Here is a 19,160-nt window from a genome sequence, read left to right on the forward strand (position 1 = left end):
AAGAGGATGGGGGAATAAGATGCCGCAAATGCCCATTCGGTTTAGTTGTAAAATACAATTTTGAATTTATTTTTTTCAATTAAATCTATTCAAATATACTACTATACAAGTTTACAAAAGCACGATTTCTAAATATATTCAGTTTTTAATACTTTTAACAAAAGATAAGAAAAAAAATATTGCCGGTATCAAACCCATGACATAAAAACCCTAGATATATTATTAGGTTAGCTTAAGTCAGGTACACTAACCACTTAGCCATTTCAGACACAACAAAGTACCGTGTTTAAATATTATGTGTGACTTTGACCACGAATTTACGGACTTGTATTATTTTTTCAAAACGTTCAATTGTTGGGATACAAAATGATAAATTTAATGTATAGTGGGTCATCTCTCCACGTTTTTGTTGATTGAAATCGGTTTGTTTTCCAATAGACCTTATTAAGACTATGAGAAAAATATTGAACACAGACCCACTCTATAAAAGTAAATGCCTTGAAGTTCTAAAAAAATGACAGTATTTGCAGGTTTTGATACGTACAAGCCTGTTTGAGTCAACAAATTCCAAGTATTGGACATACGAGGGTCAATCAAAAAATACGAAGACTTTTGTCATAGCTATGTTACTGAACGTCATATCATTACTAAATTTGGTAGACATAATTAAGCAATAGTTTCAAACAACATACAAGAAAAAAAGTTAATAAATTCCTTATTTTCTAAGAATTATTTAGAATCTAATCCTGCAAAATTGAGGTCACGGCGCACGGTCAAAATTTGTGTTATGTCAACAATAAACCATATAATGTTGAAAGTAATATCTCTATAAATTGGGCTTAAAACCAAATAATATTGAAACCTCAAATTAAGTTTTGTCTTAAAGTAACCTTAAGTTTCCGCAGAGTTTCCAAAGGGTTTCCGCAGCGCTGAAACCAGATATTTCATCCAGTGCTTGGTATTCTATGTTCCAAATAATGACAGGATATATTGTTTTGTCGAACAGATATTAGTTACTAAAGACAGATAGTCTTCTTTAGAATTGACTAAAAACATCGACGTCGCCGGACGTCACGGCGCAACGAGAGGTACAAACAAAATGGATTTAACCCAGGAAAAAGCCGACACAAGCTGTGAAAATGCTCAATGGTGCAAAAAATATAGCTCAACAATTATTTTCAAGCTTGTGTTTAACTGTAATACATTTTGTGGGGGTGGTGGTAATTGTATTTTGAATATAAAACAGTCAAAATGAGAGTAGAATATTTGTTCAAAAAATAAGTAACGTCAACCAACGTTCAGGGTTATCCTTATTGTAAACTAAGAGATACACGGTTAGAAAATGAAAAGTTTGAAGAACTAACTTATGATTCTCGAGCAAATGTGTGTAAATAAGATGTTAAGTGATTCAGTGCAAATTTAAATTGTAAGGAGAAAGGCACAAGAGACTAAGCGTGATATAAAGATGGGGTATATCTATAAACTGTGCGTGTTTAATCTTGACGTCATGTTTTGAACGTTACCGTGCGCGGTGGTGACAAAACATGTTGTTTTTAAAAAGGGGTAACAAAAATACCGTTTCATCAAATGGACTTAAACTTCGCATATCAATAACGTAAGTGTTGGTGCACAGATTAATCTGTTAAGTATGACTTTCATGAAAAATACATGATAGACAGCCACATTGTCTTCGTATTTTTTGATTGACCCTCGCATATATAGGTTAAAAATCAATGATATGTTAAACATGTTAAATATATATTGCTTTAAATGATTTTTTTTAAAGTATCACATTTATTGATATTTTAATTTTTCAGTAGCTTGTCCGACCGTGTATGGGCATTTTATACGCCTTATCCACCCATCTACTTAGCATTCTTGTCAAGTGTTAGAGCAACATTTAAAGATTAAAAAAGTCTCGGGAACACTGCATATGAGTCCGTGAAGAACTCGAACACCCCCATCACGCTGTTAGGTGCATGCTGAAAAGTTTGATATGCGCCGTGGTGACAAAACATGTTGTTTTTAAAAAGGGGTAACAAAAATACCGTTTCATCAAATGGACTAAAACTTCGCATATCAATAACGTAAGTGTTGGTGCACGTACAGATTAATCTGTTAAGTATGACTTTCATGAAAAATACATGATAGACAGCCACATTGTCTTCGTATTTTTTGATTGACCCTCGCATGTATAGGTTAAAAATCAATGATATGTTAAACATGTTAAATACTAGTATATATTGCTTTAAATGATTTTTTTTAAAGTATCACATTTATTGATATTTTAATTTTTCAGTAGCTTGTCCGACCGTGTATGGGCATTTTACACGCCTTATCCACCCATCTACTTAGCATTCTTGTCAAGTGTTAGAGCAACATTTAAAGATTAAAAAAGTCTCGGGAACACTGCATATGAGTCCGTGAAGAACTCGAACACCCCCATCACGCTGTTAGGTGCATGCTGAAAAGTTTGATATGATTTAATGGACGAAAAAGAAATTTAATGAAATACACATACTAGGTTTGAGTCAATAATGCATTGAAATGCAATATATATATATATAATATTGCGACCTAAATATGTCATTTTATTGCGTTTTCCGGAAACTGAATGTTTTTACCGAATGTTTTGGAATTATGTTTTTCAAGCTTCCGGTACACATGTTGCCGGTGAGGAAACGAGTGATGCAACCTTTATGAAAGTTTTTACCTTGCAAAGAGCCGTTTTCTTTGAATTCGCGGTTAGCAATAATATTTCTGGGTATGTATAAGTAACTGAATCGGGATTTTGAACTTTGAACTTTAAGATAGGAATCGCACATATAAACAATATGGAAAATTCTCTCTGTTGAACAGTTGAAGTTATGTTTGTTAATAAGATTCTACTTTCTGTTTAACGCTTTCATTGATCAAATCATCATGTTTGGGCTCGACAAAACAGACGCATTCAAAGATCATAAATGTTTTATTTTGTCATTGTTCAATTGAATTGTGAACTGTGTTAATTTTCATTTAACAATATCCTGTTTTTGCTTAATTTAATTAAGGTATCAGAATCTAGTAAACAAACTGAGGAGTGTATAATAGTTTAAGCCCCAGTTTATTGAAATGTTATTTTTTTTAAATTATTATTATTTTTTGAAGGTCTTAAGTGTGTAAAATACATGCAAGATGAGTCAATCTCTGCCAACAACAAACATCAGTTTTCCTAATGAGGAGGAAAAAATCCTGAAATACTGGAAAGAAATAGATGCCTTCCGTTCATCATTAAAGCAATCAAAAGGCAAACCAAGGTAGGTGAGACCGATGTATACAGCTGATCCACATTTACAGGGATGTGATGTTTCTGTGGAAACAAAGACTTCCACAGATATGAGTCAAAATGGTCATTTTGAGATCATTGCAAACCCTGACTGATTTTATTTGCTCCTTTTTCTTGTACTACCAATCACATTCCTACATTTAGTTATAGAGTATTAGGCATTTTGTAAATATATTTTTTTTTATTTCATTGGATTCTTCAGGGCTTCCCATGTTAATGAATAGGGTCCCTGAACTGCCCCATTCCCAATGCTAAAAAGGTACCTTTTTAACATTATTCTGTATGGTGTTATCTTCAATTAATTATCAAAGGTACTGATTAAAATATGATATGAACTTTATAAAGGCAATTTATGGTTTTTAATTTTTGATTTATTTTGGTAGTAGTTGTATAGTACATTTATTTTGTAAACTTTCCCAATATGCAACTGATTGTCAAACATTTTAACGGATCCTTGCCCTTGACCCCCCCCCCCCCCCCCCCAAAAAAAAAGAGTTAAATATAAGTGTGTAATTAATTTCAATCTGAGAATACACCAGTCCTGTCACATGTTTTTGAAGATGATATGGCTTTGTGATTTTGAAATCTGAGTGGTGCATTGAAAACATGGTGAATGGGGGATTTAAATTTAATAAAAAGCAAACAATACTGGCACTGGGCTGCTTGGTAAGTCAGTGATCACCACATGTATTGGGTAATGGATATTAGCAAAACACTTCTTTGTCATTGTCAAATTTTAAGTGTAAAATTAAATAGATGCAATGCACATGTATTTGGTGCTAAAAAAATCAATAAAGAATTTCTTGTTATCTAGCTGACATGCACTTATTTAAGAGCTCCAGTAAATTGGTAACTGAAAAATGTTGGTGATTTAAATTGAGTTAAAGCTTTCAAGAAGGAGTCTATTAATAAAATAAAAGTTATATTCTTGCACATCTTATAGATGCCACATGATAAAAGAAGTAATTCATTTAAAGTTATTGCAATTAACAACATATTAAACAGCTGTTAAACTTGTAATATTCATAAATATGTACATTTATAGTAGTACGGTAACCATTTTACCTTTTTCAACACTGAATGAAATGTAAAGAAAGTTTTTATCAATATGTTTATCTATTCCATTCCCGAACCAATTTAAAAGAAGATAAAATTTAGTTTGATATTTACACAATTTTTTATTTGCTTTCAAGGAATGTTTATTTGGTTTATTAAATAAACCATCTGATCAGATATTTTTTTTATGAAATGTTCATTCAAAAGAAAGAAAATCCAGCTAGGTGGAATTTTTAGAGACACATGACTTGGATTATCATGTGGGTTAACATTATATGATGAGCAAAGGTTTATTGCATTCATGTACATATAACTGAATATTGTAGCTGCACATTCTATGATGGGCAAATGTTTTCCACTGGTCTGTCACGATCATGATAATGTATTCCAGTGGTGGCTGAGTGGCTACATTGTATATTGGATTATGTAGATGTACATAAAAATATGATTTATAGCATACATGTGTTCATGATGTATGAGATTTGTAACATTCATGTATATAATTGATAATTTTAGATACAAATTGTACAGTGGTGAACCGTTTATAACATATATATATATTGGGTTATTGTACATGTTTAAGATGTATGCTGGATTATTTAGGTAAGCATTCTCTGATGAACCACCATTTATAACATTGTAGGTACACATTCTATGATGGGCCCCCGTTTGCTACAGGCCTGCCTCATTATGGACACATTCTGGCTGGGACCATCAAGGACGTGGTGACACGCTGGGCCCACCAGACCGGATACCACGTGGAGAGGAGGTTCGGGTGGGACTGTCACGGTCTGCCTGTGGTAGGGATAGATTCATTTCATTAGGGATGAGTTTTCACTCATTGACAATATCTACAAAGTTAAAACTATAATTATAATTATGATAACACATGGCAGTTTGTCTTCCCATACATATTGTAAATAGAATGAAATTTATTCATGTATCTCTTGTCATACTTTGTATGAAGACTACATTCTTTATGGTAAATTTTAAACTAAGCAAAATAGAGAATAGTGACAGATTTGAGGGTCAAGGTCAGAGTTATTTGTTAAAGTTCAAGGTCATTCATAAATATTGAACAAAGTTGATAATGAGCTTATGGATAAAATGTATACAACTGGATAACCTAGTTCATCTTTAAAAAAGGTGTATAGCTTTTGCCTTGCACTTCTTGTTTTCATCTCTCTTATTGGCTTTATCATGTTTAAGTAAATTGTGACTGGTTTATTTCAGGAATATGAGATCGACAAAACACTGGGTATCAAAGGCCCCGAGGATGTGGAGAAGATGGGGATAGCCGCTTACAACGCAGAGTGTAGGAAGATTGTGATGAGATACTCCACAGAGTGGGAGGTGAGTGGAAGAGCTTTTGATTGTATGTTGTCCAATGAAAATTGATATGATACATGTACCACCATGTTATTCAAGTGCTTGTATTGAGACCTTTTATGAATTCCATAAAATTAACAGAAGACTTTTATTATATTGACAAAGAATATTATGTTTAGGAAATAATTGGTGTGAAAATATCAGTAAAAATTTAATAACATGTAGTCTTCATCAGGATCAGTTGATATGTGTCTAATTTTATCAAACTGAGAGTTTGTCTTAGACTATCATTACATGTATTTCATTGTGTTTTATCATGTTTATATCATGTTATTGTATCATGATACCTTCTTGTTTATATTATGCACCTGTATCATAATACTTTCATATTCATATCATAATCCTGCACCATGATCATGACTGTTGACTGTTGCAGGAAATAGTAACCCGACTTGGTCGTTGGATAGACTTTGAGAACGACTACAAGACCATGTACCCCACCTTCATGGAGAGCATCTGGTGGGTGTTCAAGGAGCTCTACAACCGGGGACTAGTTTACAAAGGGTCAAAGGTCATGCCCTTCTCCACGGCCTGCAACACCCCACTGTCCAACTTTGAGTCCGGACAGAATTACAAGGATGTGGTAGACCCAGCAGGTGTGGCTTCTTTGATTCAATAGACAATATGTGTTAATTTAAGGTACCTCACTACACCTTGAAATAGTTTCTCAAATCAGCAGAAAATTACTTGATTATGATAGAAAGCATGATGGATAAGATATATATATGTCAAAATAAAAAATCCAAATTAACTCCTGAAGAAAACATCACGGATCACTAAACAATAACAATTATACACTCAAATCATCTGATTCAACACTATTTTTAATTTATTGATCATTTTTAGTCATCGTGAACTTTCCCCTCTTGGATGACCCTAACGTGTGCATCATCGCCTGGACAACCACACCTTGGACATTGCCTAGCAACCTGTCAGTGTGTGTGAACCCTGACCTGGACTATGTCAAGGTCAAAGGTAGGAAAAGAAAAAAAGATTTCAATTTGATCTTTGAACCATATCAGACTATTCTATTTTTTAATGGTAAAAACATATTTAAATGAACTTGATATATGATCACAATTACTTACACTTGGCTATTTACACATGGTGCTTTTTATGCACTAAATATCATTTCTGAAATTTACATGTAGGTATATAATTATGTTAATCAGTGTTAATTTTTCTTGCACCAAAACATCACAGCGATTCGTGTAAATAAATGCTCTCATCTGTATGTTTTGAAGACAAATCTACAGGAAAAGTTTACATCATGATGGAGGCACGGCTGGTTTCTCTGTTCAAGAATGAAGACGAATACACAATTCTAGAGAGGTATATAAACAGAAACTATTAAATGTTCTAGTAGAAATTCCTCATATAACTGATTAATTAAACTAAAGCTGTTTTATAGTGCAGCAACAAGAGAGAGAGAGAGAGAGGAGAGAGAGAGAGAGAGAGAGAGAGAGAGAGAGAGAGAGCAAGCATGCAGTAGACTGAGATAATATTCTATTCACTAAAAGTTAATATTCTCAGTCAGAGAAAGAAAGAGAAAGAGAGAGGAGAGAGAAAAAAAAAGAGAGAGAAAAGAGAGAGAGACAGATACAGAGATAGATGGCATATTTTTCATTTAATATACCTATTTACATGTATATGTGACCACCTTTTATCCAACAGGTTTAAAGGAAAGACCCTGGAGGGAAAGAAATATGAGCCCATTTTCCCATATTTTAAACATGTAAGTTCATGTACTAGTATTTGATGCATTTAAATAATGTAAACCTTCACTTTAAAGAAAATAAGTCACTGAAATAAAGCTGACTAAGCTCTTGTTTTTAATGAAATAATTTTATTTTGTTATGTGTAGATGAGAGAGCAGACCAACGCCTTCAGAGTCCTGGTAGATGACTATGTCACAGCGGAGAGTGGTACAGGGATTGTCCACCAAGCTCCTTACTTTGGAGAGGTACTGTACTTCAACTTGTCTTAAAGGAATCAGGATATACTATACTTGTAACTACATACAATTCTCACTTCCTTCAGACCATTGAATGGTTATTTTTTGTTATAAAAAATTCAATTACAGTTACTTAAATTAATATTGTTAGGTTTGATGAATTTAACTCTTTGTATCAATTTAGGAATCTAATTTTGAAACAACATACATTCTGTCTTGTGTTTCAGATAATAGCTGCATTAAAATCAAAGCTATGCTGTTTTTCTTTCAGGATGATTACAGGGTGTGTCTAAAGTATGGTATCATTTCCAGAGACATGAAGATCATCTGCCCTGTTGACGCTTCTGGAAAGTTCACCAGTGATGTCACAGACTTCAAAGGCCAATATGTCAAGGTCATTCACATTCCCAATATGACAAAATGTGTTCTTTGAACAACTTTTTCATTTTTTTGCTCATTTTGAAAGCGTGTTGATTCATGATCCAACATTTACATTCCACATATTTTTTGCTTGTAATGTGTGTTGAAAGCTATGGCAGTTATAACACTAAAATACACAGAGTACTCAAAGGTTAAATTGACGACTTTTATAATGACATCACAAACGTTGAATGCTGTAAACTGCAACGTCACAAGCAAAAAATAAGTTCACGCTTGTGGCTGTTGTTGTGGCTCTTCCAATAATATAAACTTAGCTTTAGGATGAGATAGGAATTTTAAGGTGTAAATCACATTTGCAGACAAGGCAAGAAGTTAAAAAAAAATGTAAATATAAGCATTTAATAATGATTTTTTTGAAAGATACAGTCTCATAAGTGCAGCAATGTGTGCATACAAATTTTCATAACGCGCTAACGTGTGTTACTTAATTTATATGCACACACCGCTGCAGTTATAATACTGTTTTTTTTTCAAAATCATGATTCATTGCTTAAATATATGATCAGAAGCAATATATCACAAAATATAAAGAGTCAAAATGACAAGTCTAAGTATTCTTGCACAACTGCACACAAAACTCTGTGTGTAAATGTGTGAACTTTAAGCAAGAATATTTTTACTGAAATTTATACTTTATAGACAGCCATTGCAAGATATACAGATGAACAATTTCAATCATTTTGGTTTCTAACATCGTATTCCTTTCATGATAACAGGAAGCAGACAAGCACATCATAAAACACCTGAAGGGGAACGGCCGTCTGGTGCATCAGTCCACCTTCAAACATAGCTACCCATTCTGCTGGAGGTAAAGGATATGTAAAAGAGAAATGATATCTTTATGAACATTGATTAATGTATTATAAGTGTGCAAATAGCAAAATTTTTCCCATTTTCTTTATAATCAAAGTATGTAAAAATTCTAGAGATACATTTTGGAGCAAAACTCAGAATGTGCTCTAACGACTAAATGACATTTAATCATTTCCCACACTACATGGAGGTATTCTTAAAAGTTAAACCTTATGTGTGAAATAGTCACTTCTTAGACTATGAAGATGTTATAAGCCTGAACTTTCTAAACATTATTGGGTTGATTTTGTCCCTTAGATCGGAGACTCCACTAATCTACAAAGCGGTGCCGAGTTGGTTTGTGCGAGTGGAGCAGGCTACCACACAACTGTTGGAGAATAACCAGAAGACATACTGGTTAGTATTACTTAGGAATACACTTGTATTTCAGATGTGATTTACACCACTTTTCCTTTATGTGCAATATGGTAGGAATCCATTCTGTATATGTATCCATCAATTCACTGCATATTGGGAATTTCAAAGTATTTGTGGTGTAAAGGTGTTACAATTTTACAATTCCTGAAAATACACAATTATTGAAGGTGTACCTTGTTCTGTAAATAGGATAACATTTTTTTTTAATATGTGTCTTTCAATGCCTTTTTCTCTGCAGGGTGCCTGATTTTGTGAAAGAGAAGAGATTTGCTAACTGGCTGCGAGAGGCACGTGATTGGGCGATATCTCGTAACAGGTACTGGGGGACACCCATCCCTCTCTGGATCAGCGAAGATGGAGAAGAGGTAAGAGAAGTGGGGGAATCATTGGCGGATCAACCAAATAAATATCTTTGGGAAATGTTTCTGGGCATTTTAAATATTGTCTGGAATTTTGGAGTTGGTTGAAAAGTTGGCTAGATTAAAACTTTGACCATCTTTTAACAGAAAAAATGAAGTTTTAACTTGAGTTATGATTTGGGTGATATTTTTGGCTGACAACAGGTTGTGTGTGTTGGGTCGGTGGAAGAGTTGAAGAAGCTGTCTGGAGTGGAGGTCAAGGACCTTCATCGGGAATCGTAAGTCATTTGGACAATTGTGAAAGTTTATTTACATAGATTTATTGCAAATAACATCTGAAAATACATGTACTTGACATAGCATAACATATAGGGTTCTTAATCTTTCATATTTCCTTTTTCTCTCAAAATTATTTATCATTTTTAAGTTAAAATAAAGATAAAGAAGTTTTTAAGCACAGTATTTACTGCAACCTTGCTCACACATGAGTATCATCAGACAAGTGGATTTGTTTGATTTAAGATATTGATTCTGTGTAACTGTTGACATTCACTTTGTGATTTCAGAGTGGATGGTATCACTATTCCTTCCAAACTCGGGAAAGGAGTTTTGAGACGGACCCCGGAAGTGTTTGACTGTTGGTTTGAGAGTGGAAGCATGCCCTACGCCCAGGTTCACTATCCCTTTGAGAAAAAGAAGGAGTTTGATGACACCTTCCCCGCTGACTTCATTGCTGAGGGCATAGACCAGACCAGAGGATGGTGTGTAACTAGACAAGGGAATATGGCTCTAAGAGAGGACATATTTAATATATGGATTTTTTTTGGAAAATTTATAAATAGCGATTCCAAGACTTTTTGTAAAACTTTGATTCCATTAGTTATAAATGCTAGTGAGACAAAAGCATTATTAGTTCAGTTCACTGCAATGTAGCTGCAGTATTCCTCAAGTAATTTAGCAGTTCAATCAAAAGTAAACATTACTTGCATGTGGTTTTAAAACATCCTTTTATTCATAGTACAAAGAATGTAGTAAAAATAGAACCTCTGAGGCAGCTCCCCTCAAAGTGTAAAAGTTAGGATTTTCACCTCTTCCTGGTACATGTGATTAAATGTCTGGTTTCAGGTTCTACACACTACTGGTTCTGTCCACATTGCTGTTTGGGAAACCTCCATTCAAGAATCTCATCGTCAACGGAATTGTCCTGGCAGAGTACGTATGACTCATCTAGAGAAATCCAAAAAAATGTTATGTCAAGTTATCAATTAAATTAACAGCAAACTTATAAAACCCATTTCTCCCCCACTTTCCATTTCCTTCTTTCCCTCTTTTTCTCTGTCTTAAAATTGTTGAAATTGATTTTGTCAACAGATCTCATCTGTCAATTGTGCTAGAAATGCTTACATGTATCTATTGTATGTACAAATGAAACTCATGGTAATATTTTCTGAGAGATTTTTGTACTGTAACATTACATATTACAGAGATGGTAACAAGATGAGCAAGAGATTAAAGAACTACCCAGACCCAATGCTGATTGTACATAAGTATGGTGCTGATGCTCTCAGGTAACTAAAGAACTGCAAAAGAAGATACTGTAGAAGCACATATTTTCGTTGGGTCAAAATTTTGTTGTTTTTGAACCAAATAAAAATCAGTTGGCGTGTAATTTCGTCATATCGTAATCTCTTTGTATTAGTTAATACTTTGGTTAAAAATTTGTCATGGATTTAATTTCGTTGATTTATACTGCCAACGAAATTAAATCCTCAACGTATATTTCTGCTTCTACAGTAATATCTATTTAGCAATTTTACATCATAATTCCATTTCTCTTAACTTCTGTCATTTTAAATTGACCAATGACAATAGTACAGTTATTGTGTGTCCAATTTCAGTTTAATTTTGACATATATTTAATTTGACTAATGACAGTTCGACATATATTACAAATTTCAGTTTTCTTGTTCTTTAAATAAACATTTTAATTTGACCAATAACTGTCCTCCAGGCTGTACCTGTGTAACTCCCCCGCGGTGAAGGCTGAGGGTCTGAAGTTTAAGGAGGAGGGGGTAGAGAGAGTACTAAAGGACGTGTTCCTGCCCTGGTACAACGCCTACAGATTCTTCATGCAGAACGTGGACCGCTATCAGACGGTGAGGGGTAGTGCTAGTATTCATGGAAAATTGTTATTAAATAAATGCATATTCTATTCAAACTATAGAATTCTGTTCTGCAAGAACCTGAATGGGCTTAGATTTTTTTATTGGATAATTATTAAGTTTCAAAGTTGTACATACATCTATTGCTTACAACAACCATGTTTTTACATGTACAAGTAGTCAAAAGAAATCAAAATATGGTTTATGTGGATGTTAAGCTGTAATTTTATGCACTGTCGGTGAGAAATACACAAACTTAAGCATGTTATTGAAGAGTTTTAAAGTTAATGAGTACATTTATTTGTTAATGTTTCCGAAGCAAAGTCTCTTCAACTGTTGACTCGATGTTTTCCTATCTGAGATTCTGTTCTGTTTCAGGAGGAGGGGCTGGAGTTCCTTTACAATGAGAACAAGCTCACCAAGCGCTCGAACTACAAGGACCGATGGATTATGTCCCTTGCCCAGTCACTCATCAAGTTCGTCAGAGTGGAGATGCAGGGTATTGTTAAGAAGAAATATGTTTACTGATTTCAAATTGATATAATGAATAAACAAATTCCAGTCAACATCATTCTGATATTGATGCATGAATATGTATGTATGTCCTATTTACCTTATATAATTTTCTTTAAAAAAAAAAAGCCCATGAACATTATAATGATATCATGAGAATATACATTAGCATCAAATCTCAAAAGATTTGACTTCAGTGAGTTTACGGAAAAAGAAATACGCTTTATTGTACAGTGATATTGAAAAAAAACCCGCACTGGTCAAGCAATTATTTCTCCAATGGTACATGTATGTCTATATAAGAATCCACCAGTATATGTGTTTTAACATAAACCCTCTTTTAAAATTTATACATTAGCATCAAATCTCAAAAGATTTGACTTCAGTGAGTTTAACTTTTGTAAGCCCTACAGCAAGTTTTACATGTACATGCATATAATGAAGAATTGACTTCTGTTTACAGCATATCGCCTGTACACAGTGATGCCAAGACTTGTCAAATTTGTGGACCAGCTCACAAACTGGTATGTCAGGATGAACAGAAAGAGGCTCAAGGTGAGACTAAATGCACCTCTCCTACACACAAACTCAACAAAACACTAAAATACCTGGCAGATTATGAAATTTCTGTTTTTGATTTGATTTGAAATTAATCTTTTCCTTTTCATAAATTTTTATAGAAAAAATACAGAGTACTAAAAACTGAAAAAATGTTACTCCTCATGAACATATATAAAACATATGTCTAAACAAAATTGTTGAGGCCTCTCATTTAGGAATTATATATGCTTATAAACAAAGTAAAAATTAGATAAATGCTTAGATTTGCTGATAATGTATGTTGTATAAGCTATTCATGGTCTGTTTTGACTTTGTTACAGGGAGAGGGAGGACCAGAGGACTGTAAGGAAGCTCTGGAGACATTGTTCTCTGTCCTGATGACCATGATCAGGCTTATGGTGAGTGTTCAATTCTAATGACCATTGACTAGTGGTGAGTTAATAATTAGAATAAACATGATTAAACCTATAATTAGATAGCAGTTATAATAACCATGATGAGGCTTTTGTACAAAAAATATGTCACTAAAATTGACAGTGCAAAGTACATGACTATGTTTTTCTTTCAGCTTAGGAAATCTGTACTACCCAGTACATATACTGACATTGTCGTCACTAATTCATAGATATATTTTCATTATCCTTTCTGTTTATGATACATGTAAAGTAGTTTAATCTTGGAGTGTAACACACCTAAGGGTTGTTGATTTTGTAGGCGCCGATGATTCCGTACATCACAGAGAACATGTTCCAGAGTCTGAGACAGCTGATAGACCCTGAGTCTGTGGGGACACAGGACATCCGCAGTGTCCACTTCCTGATGATCCCCTCTTACAGGTGTGTACTAATCAGGACACCTGTCTATCACTGCTACCTCTAAATATATCTGGTGTCTCTTATCCAGTCTATTTATACAATAATGTATGTAAAAAAAAAAATGACAATAAATCCACGAGAATCAAAGCATGACAAGTTCTAAAATTAATTGAAAATTTAAAATAAAAATAAAATAAAAATTAGATTGTTGTAAGTATTTTATACATGTTCATGATCATCATAATTTTTGTGTTGTTTGATGTTTACTGGTCTGCATCAAAGATGCCAGTTTCTGACTTTCATGAAGTGTATGGTTTCTTGGCAATGAAAATGTAGGGGGAGGTGGCTTACATGATAAACAAGTTTGTGTATTGTGTCTCCACATTATTGTCCAAAGGTTTGGGCATACACAGTGAATAGGTATGTTTTAAAAATATTTTTGGGCTCCTGCAGGGAGGATCTGATAGACGTCTCCATAGAGACAGCAGTGTCCCGCATGCAGTCCGTCATAGAACTGGGTCGCGTCATCAGAGAGAGAAACACTCTCCCCCTCAAGTACCCCCTCAAAGAGGTGGTGGCCATCCACCGAGACCCCGAGGCCCTGAACGATATCAAGTCCCTGCAGTCCTACATCATGGAGGAACTCAACGTCCGAGAGGTCAAGGTCACTCAGGACAAATCCAGCTATGGTGCCCACCTGGTGGCTGAGGCCGACTTCAAGACACTGGGAGCCAAGCTAAAGGTGAAGGTCATTTTGTGTATTGTTTTGAATTAAGACTTATAGGGTTTTTTCTCCTTTTGATGATTTCTTAGAATAAGTAAAAAGTGATATATAATAATTTGGATGTAGTGTTAGAGCCATGACTTAGAAAAACTAAATGTTTATAGTAATGTTACTTGTACAGTATTTCGTTTATTGAATGTGTTTCCTTCTCATGAATAAAATAAACTCGTTTTTAGCATAGCATGCACAATGGTGAATGATAAGTTTTATTTGGAGGGGCTTATGGTAAATTTAGAATTGAATGTACAAAATGCCAGGAGACAATTATGATAATAATTTAGTTAAATTTATATAAAATGCTGGACCTTTCATAAGGAATTTTCATTGTAAAAACTTGTTCTTTTGATTCAAAAGGGAGCAGTGAAAACCATTGCTAAAGCTGTGAAGGAATTAACGGACTCTCAGCTTGAAGAGTACCAGAGAACAGGGGAAATCACTGTGGCTGGTCACACACTGGGAGAGGGCGACCTGAAGCTGATGTACAAGTTTGACAGCAGCAAGGAGGGGGCCAAAAGTTCCTACGACGCCCACTCTGACAAAGAGGTAAATTATAGGGTATTAAATTAGTATATAGGATATGAATTAATTAAGGCAGAATGACCCCTAGAAAAGAAAGATAACTCTAATGAGATAAATTTATGTAAAAGTGTACAGAAGGATGAAAAACGTCAGTGACTAATTTGAGTCATTTTTCAAATTAAAAAATATTAAACCAAACTATATCAAGATCTTTTTGATAAGTTTAATTTGTTAAACTTAAGGCAAAATAAAGCTTGTATTCAGTTTTCAATTCTTTTCTTCAGAATTATATTGCTACATGTATTTTCTTATTTTAAAAATTTGTTTTGTTAGGTATTGGTGTTGATAGATATAGTCCCCGACCAGAGCATGTTGGATGAGGGCGTGGCCAGAGAGGTCATCAACCGAGTCCAGAAACTACGACAAAAGGTACCCTACAGAATATGTCTTTTTTTGTCTTTCATGGACCTTCAAAAAACTATTCCAATTAAAAAAAAATTTTTTTTTACAATGATTGAAAACTAATTGAATAAAATGAAAAATCTTTTTGAGAAAAAATCATGAAAGGAGCGATTTGTTGATATTTTTTCCTGAAACTAAAGAATTTATCATAGAAAATTGATAAAGAATGATTGAGTGCATTGTAATGACATTATCTTTATAAGAACACCTGGATTCATATATGTTTGTTTCTTATGAGCAAGAGGCGAAAAAAAATTTTTTTAATTGGATTACGGATTTTTTATTTAAAAAATTGGGTCGGTAGGTCGAAAAAAAAAGAAAGAAAAAAAAACCTGGCAAACTTCAAAAAAATAAAATAAGTCTTATGTTTTGTTTGATTTTTTATTTACTATTCCATGTACACATGCGAAAGTGTGTCTTTGGGCCACTTTCAGGGCATTCCGAACCGCAGGTCTCACACCTCTATTGACACACGATTTACTTTGAAAATTTGATTTACTTTGATAACTTTGAAACATAATATGTGGGTTCTTTCACCCCCAAGAACTTCTGACACCGCTTGCCCCATAGTATGTGTGGGACAACACTGTTTCAAGGTCTTAAACGACAGTTTAATGTCATTTTTGCAAATGACAGATAGTATGCCATTCAAATGATAGAACACAAACCATTGTTGGACAACATGGCACCTGTGTGATAGAGAACTCCGTATTCCAAACCCGATCAATTTTAAAACTGAAAGTGTAAAAGTTAAGGTATTTTTTTTGTGAATGAAACCAATTTATGTGGTTTTTATTGATATTTTTCACCAGTCATTTTATTTTATTTTTTGTATTTCTTTATATTTATGTAGGTCAGTAAAAAAAAATTGGAAAAGTGCATTTTATTTTTTTTCTTAAAGTCAAAAAAATTCGGTCAGCGGATCAGTAATCCCACTAATAAAAAAACGTTCGCCAGACTATCTTGAAGTGCTCTTTTTACTGAACTTACTAACACATACATAGTAAAAATGGCACTAGCTTAGCACTTTCAGTACTTTCAATGCTTTCAGTACTTTGATTTTCTTTAACTAGGGAGGACTAGTGCCATCTGACAAGATCACCGTGTATTACAAAGCCTCTGAGAATCTGGATAAAATCATCAAAGAATTCAGCGACTACATCGGTAATGCCATCAAACAGCCACTCGTTCCATTCCCTGTCCCTGCATCAGAGACGGTCTACATCCAGGAGAATATGGATGTGAGTATTAATGGCAGATATCTTAAATTTTTTATTCAATTTCAGAGCACGCCTATTTGATTTTTTGTCAATAGAATAGTATATGTTTTATATTTTTTTTGCTTACTTCTTAAACTACATAAGAATGACACAGGTTTAATTATACAAAAAAAAAAACTGTTCAAGGCTGGTTGACTTAAATATGACTTCAGTCCACTGATATGAATACAACATTTCACATCTTGATACTATTGACAGGTGAAGAAAGATAAGCTGGAGATGGCTATTGTGAAGCAGGGTGGGGAGTCAAGTGGTGCCAACACCACTGTCAGCTTCCTGCCTCCCGCCCCAGCAAAGGCGGCCCCCTTTTGCAAGTTTGTGAATGTGGTCCTGGTGGGAATGCCTTCACAGGAAGGAGTGGAGGGAAATCAGGCCACAGTCCTCCTGGAGAATCCCTCAGGGAACGGGGTCAAGGACATCCAGACACTGACTGACCAGGTGGGAATTTCTCATCATGTCCTGTTGTTTTAATAGAGAAGTCAAATTTATGAAAGCTATGCTTGGACCTTAGTTGGTGAACTTATACATAAGCATAAATATGTATATATTTAAAAGCTGAACATGCATGCATTTTTACTGTACATCTGTGAAAAATTCATAAATTATTTATTATTTGTTAAAAGGGCATGGGTTTGATTTAAACTGACGATTTTATTAACTTTTGAATCCATGGGTATTTATAATTTCATGTAAACAAGGTGGATGATATTTTTTAAAAATCCAAGCTAATTAGAACAGCTTGTTTCTGGTGTTCATTTACTTTTTACCTCGTATCAGTTTTTAAAAGAAATATTGGAGAAAGTTATCTGAGGATTTGAACATTTTACATTGATATCTGATTTCAGAATATACATGTACCGGTACATGTATTACAGGGGTATATAGTAACAGAAGAATATAGATAGTAAAATGAGTTTAATGATAATCTAAAATAATCTTTTAGTCTCATAAGTTAATGTTGGTCCAGTGATGTCCAATTGAGAATATTAATGCTATTTAAAAAGGGGAATAACTCTTTTGAAGTTTACAAATTAAAAAGAATTTGATATTTTCTTCTGACATCTAACAATAGAAATCAACTTAAGAAAAAATTCCTGCTTTCTCAATATATATTTTGAATGATTTATAATAATTTTTGGCCCCAAAAAAAGGAATAATTTCATTATGCCTATATAAAGTTATTTTTATAATCATCTTTAGATCAAATCCGTTTTTGGAGTTCGAGGAAGAAGGGTGGTAATGTATACTGATGCTGGACTGAAAAATGATCTTCCATCCACCACCAAACCAGACACACTTTCGGGTCAGACTTTGTATGTTGGGCCAATGGTGGGGACACAGGGAGTCCAGCATACAGCAGTGGCGACACCTGCCTGTCATTTTGTGAATGTTGAGAATTCAAAAGGAGGCAGTAAGAAAGGGACACTACTTTTAGAAAATCCCCGAGGAAACACCTTTAACGTGGATCAGCTTCTTGCACAGGTAATGATTTTATTACTGTAAACCAACTTTTATTAATGACGACTTTATTTCACTAACTACTGTAGATTTAATACCTGGCTCGGGGAGACTAATTTTTGCATGCAAACCCTGAGAAAATTTCTCACATGCGAATAAAAGTTGGTTTACAGTATATAACAAGTTACTATCATAATTGGTTACACTGATTTTATGAAATGCAAAATAAAAAATGAAAGATTGGGTTTTTTCCTAAAAATTTTGTATACTACAAGTTAATTTTTATATCAAATTCCTCTTACATTTTTTGTAATAAAATGGGTTATATGTGTATAACTAAAGATTGTTTTCCATGTTAAATGATGTGCTTTTTGAGTTTCTAAAGGACCGTTTTCTTGTTACAGGTATCAGCAGTTTATAATTTAAATGGAAAGAATGTCACATTAAGTCGTACAAAGGACAAGGCAGGGGCAGTAACTCCAGACAGTGTTAAGAACCTGCTAGATTTACATGGCTCAACACTACAGCTTCTGGTGCAATAACAGCAGGACATCTAGAGATTTCATAGACATTTAAAATCACAAACCATGCAATGCTATTTATACGAATATTAACATTAATACTGGGAGTGTAACGTCTTGATACTATTATGATTTTCAGTGTCTTGTCACTGTGTGATTAATAAAGAGTGGAATACATATTAAAGTCAGGTTTATATTCCTTGTGTAACAGATGCTTTCGCTATATAGAAATAACATTATCATTAAATAAAAACTACATTTGTTATAACGCTTCTCAACAAAGTGGAATTAGATTAAACCTGTGGCTTTAGACTTTTCAAGCTGCCTTTTT

General features: G+C 33.9%; 1 protein-coding gene across 1 annotated transcript; it reads left to right on the top strand.

Annotated features, from left to right (window-relative positions):
• The first annotated feature begins 2,648 nt into the window (after positions 1–2,648).
• LOC105320309 (isoleucine--tRNA ligase, cytoplasmic) lies at positions 2,649–19,026 on the top strand. Its single transcript, XM_034449582.2, has 29 exons — positions 2,649–2,764; positions 3,148–3,296; positions 5,025–5,181; positions 5,615–5,734; positions 6,147–6,366; positions 6,617–6,745; positions 7,015–7,102; positions 7,445–7,505; positions 7,635–7,733; positions 7,996–8,118; positions 8,882–8,973; positions 9,276–9,374; positions 9,634–9,760; positions 9,959–10,032; positions 10,321–10,515; positions 10,880–10,966; positions 11,239–11,322; positions 11,766–11,910; positions 12,295–12,415; positions 12,893–12,984; positions 13,311–13,388; positions 13,705–13,826; positions 14,259–14,547; positions 14,944–15,132; positions 15,442–15,537; positions 16,644–16,811; positions 17,049–17,288; positions 18,051–18,332; positions 18,713–19,026. Exons 2-29 carry the CDS (start codon positions 3,175–3,177, stop codon positions 18,848–18,850), a joined length of 3,837 nt encoding a protein of 1,278 aa, XP_034305473.2. The 5' UTR covers positions 2,649–2,764; positions 3,148–3,174; the 3' UTR covers positions 18,851–19,026.
• The last annotated feature ends 134 nt before the right edge of the window (positions 19,027–19,160 follow it).

This window comes from Magallana gigas, chromosome 4, assembly GCF_963853765.1.
Source record: "Magallana gigas chromosome 4, xbMagGiga1.1, whole genome shotgun sequence".
Lineage (NCBI taxonomy): Eukaryota > Metazoa > Mollusca > Bivalvia > Ostreida > Ostreidae > Magallana > Magallana gigas.

Coding starts and splice junctions, on each gene's coding strand:
- LOC105320309 (XM_034449582.2), top strand. CDS start 3,175: ATGAGTCAATCTCTGCCAACAACAAACATCAGTTTTCCTAATGAGGAG. Junction 6,367..6,616: donor GGATGTGGTAGACCCAGCAG/GTGTGGCTTCTT, acceptor GATCATTTTTAG/TCATCGTGAACTTTCCCCTC. Junction 13,389..13,704: donor TGACCATGATCAGGCTTATG/GTGAGTGTTCAA, acceptor TTGATTTTGTAG/GCGCCGATGATTCCGTACAT.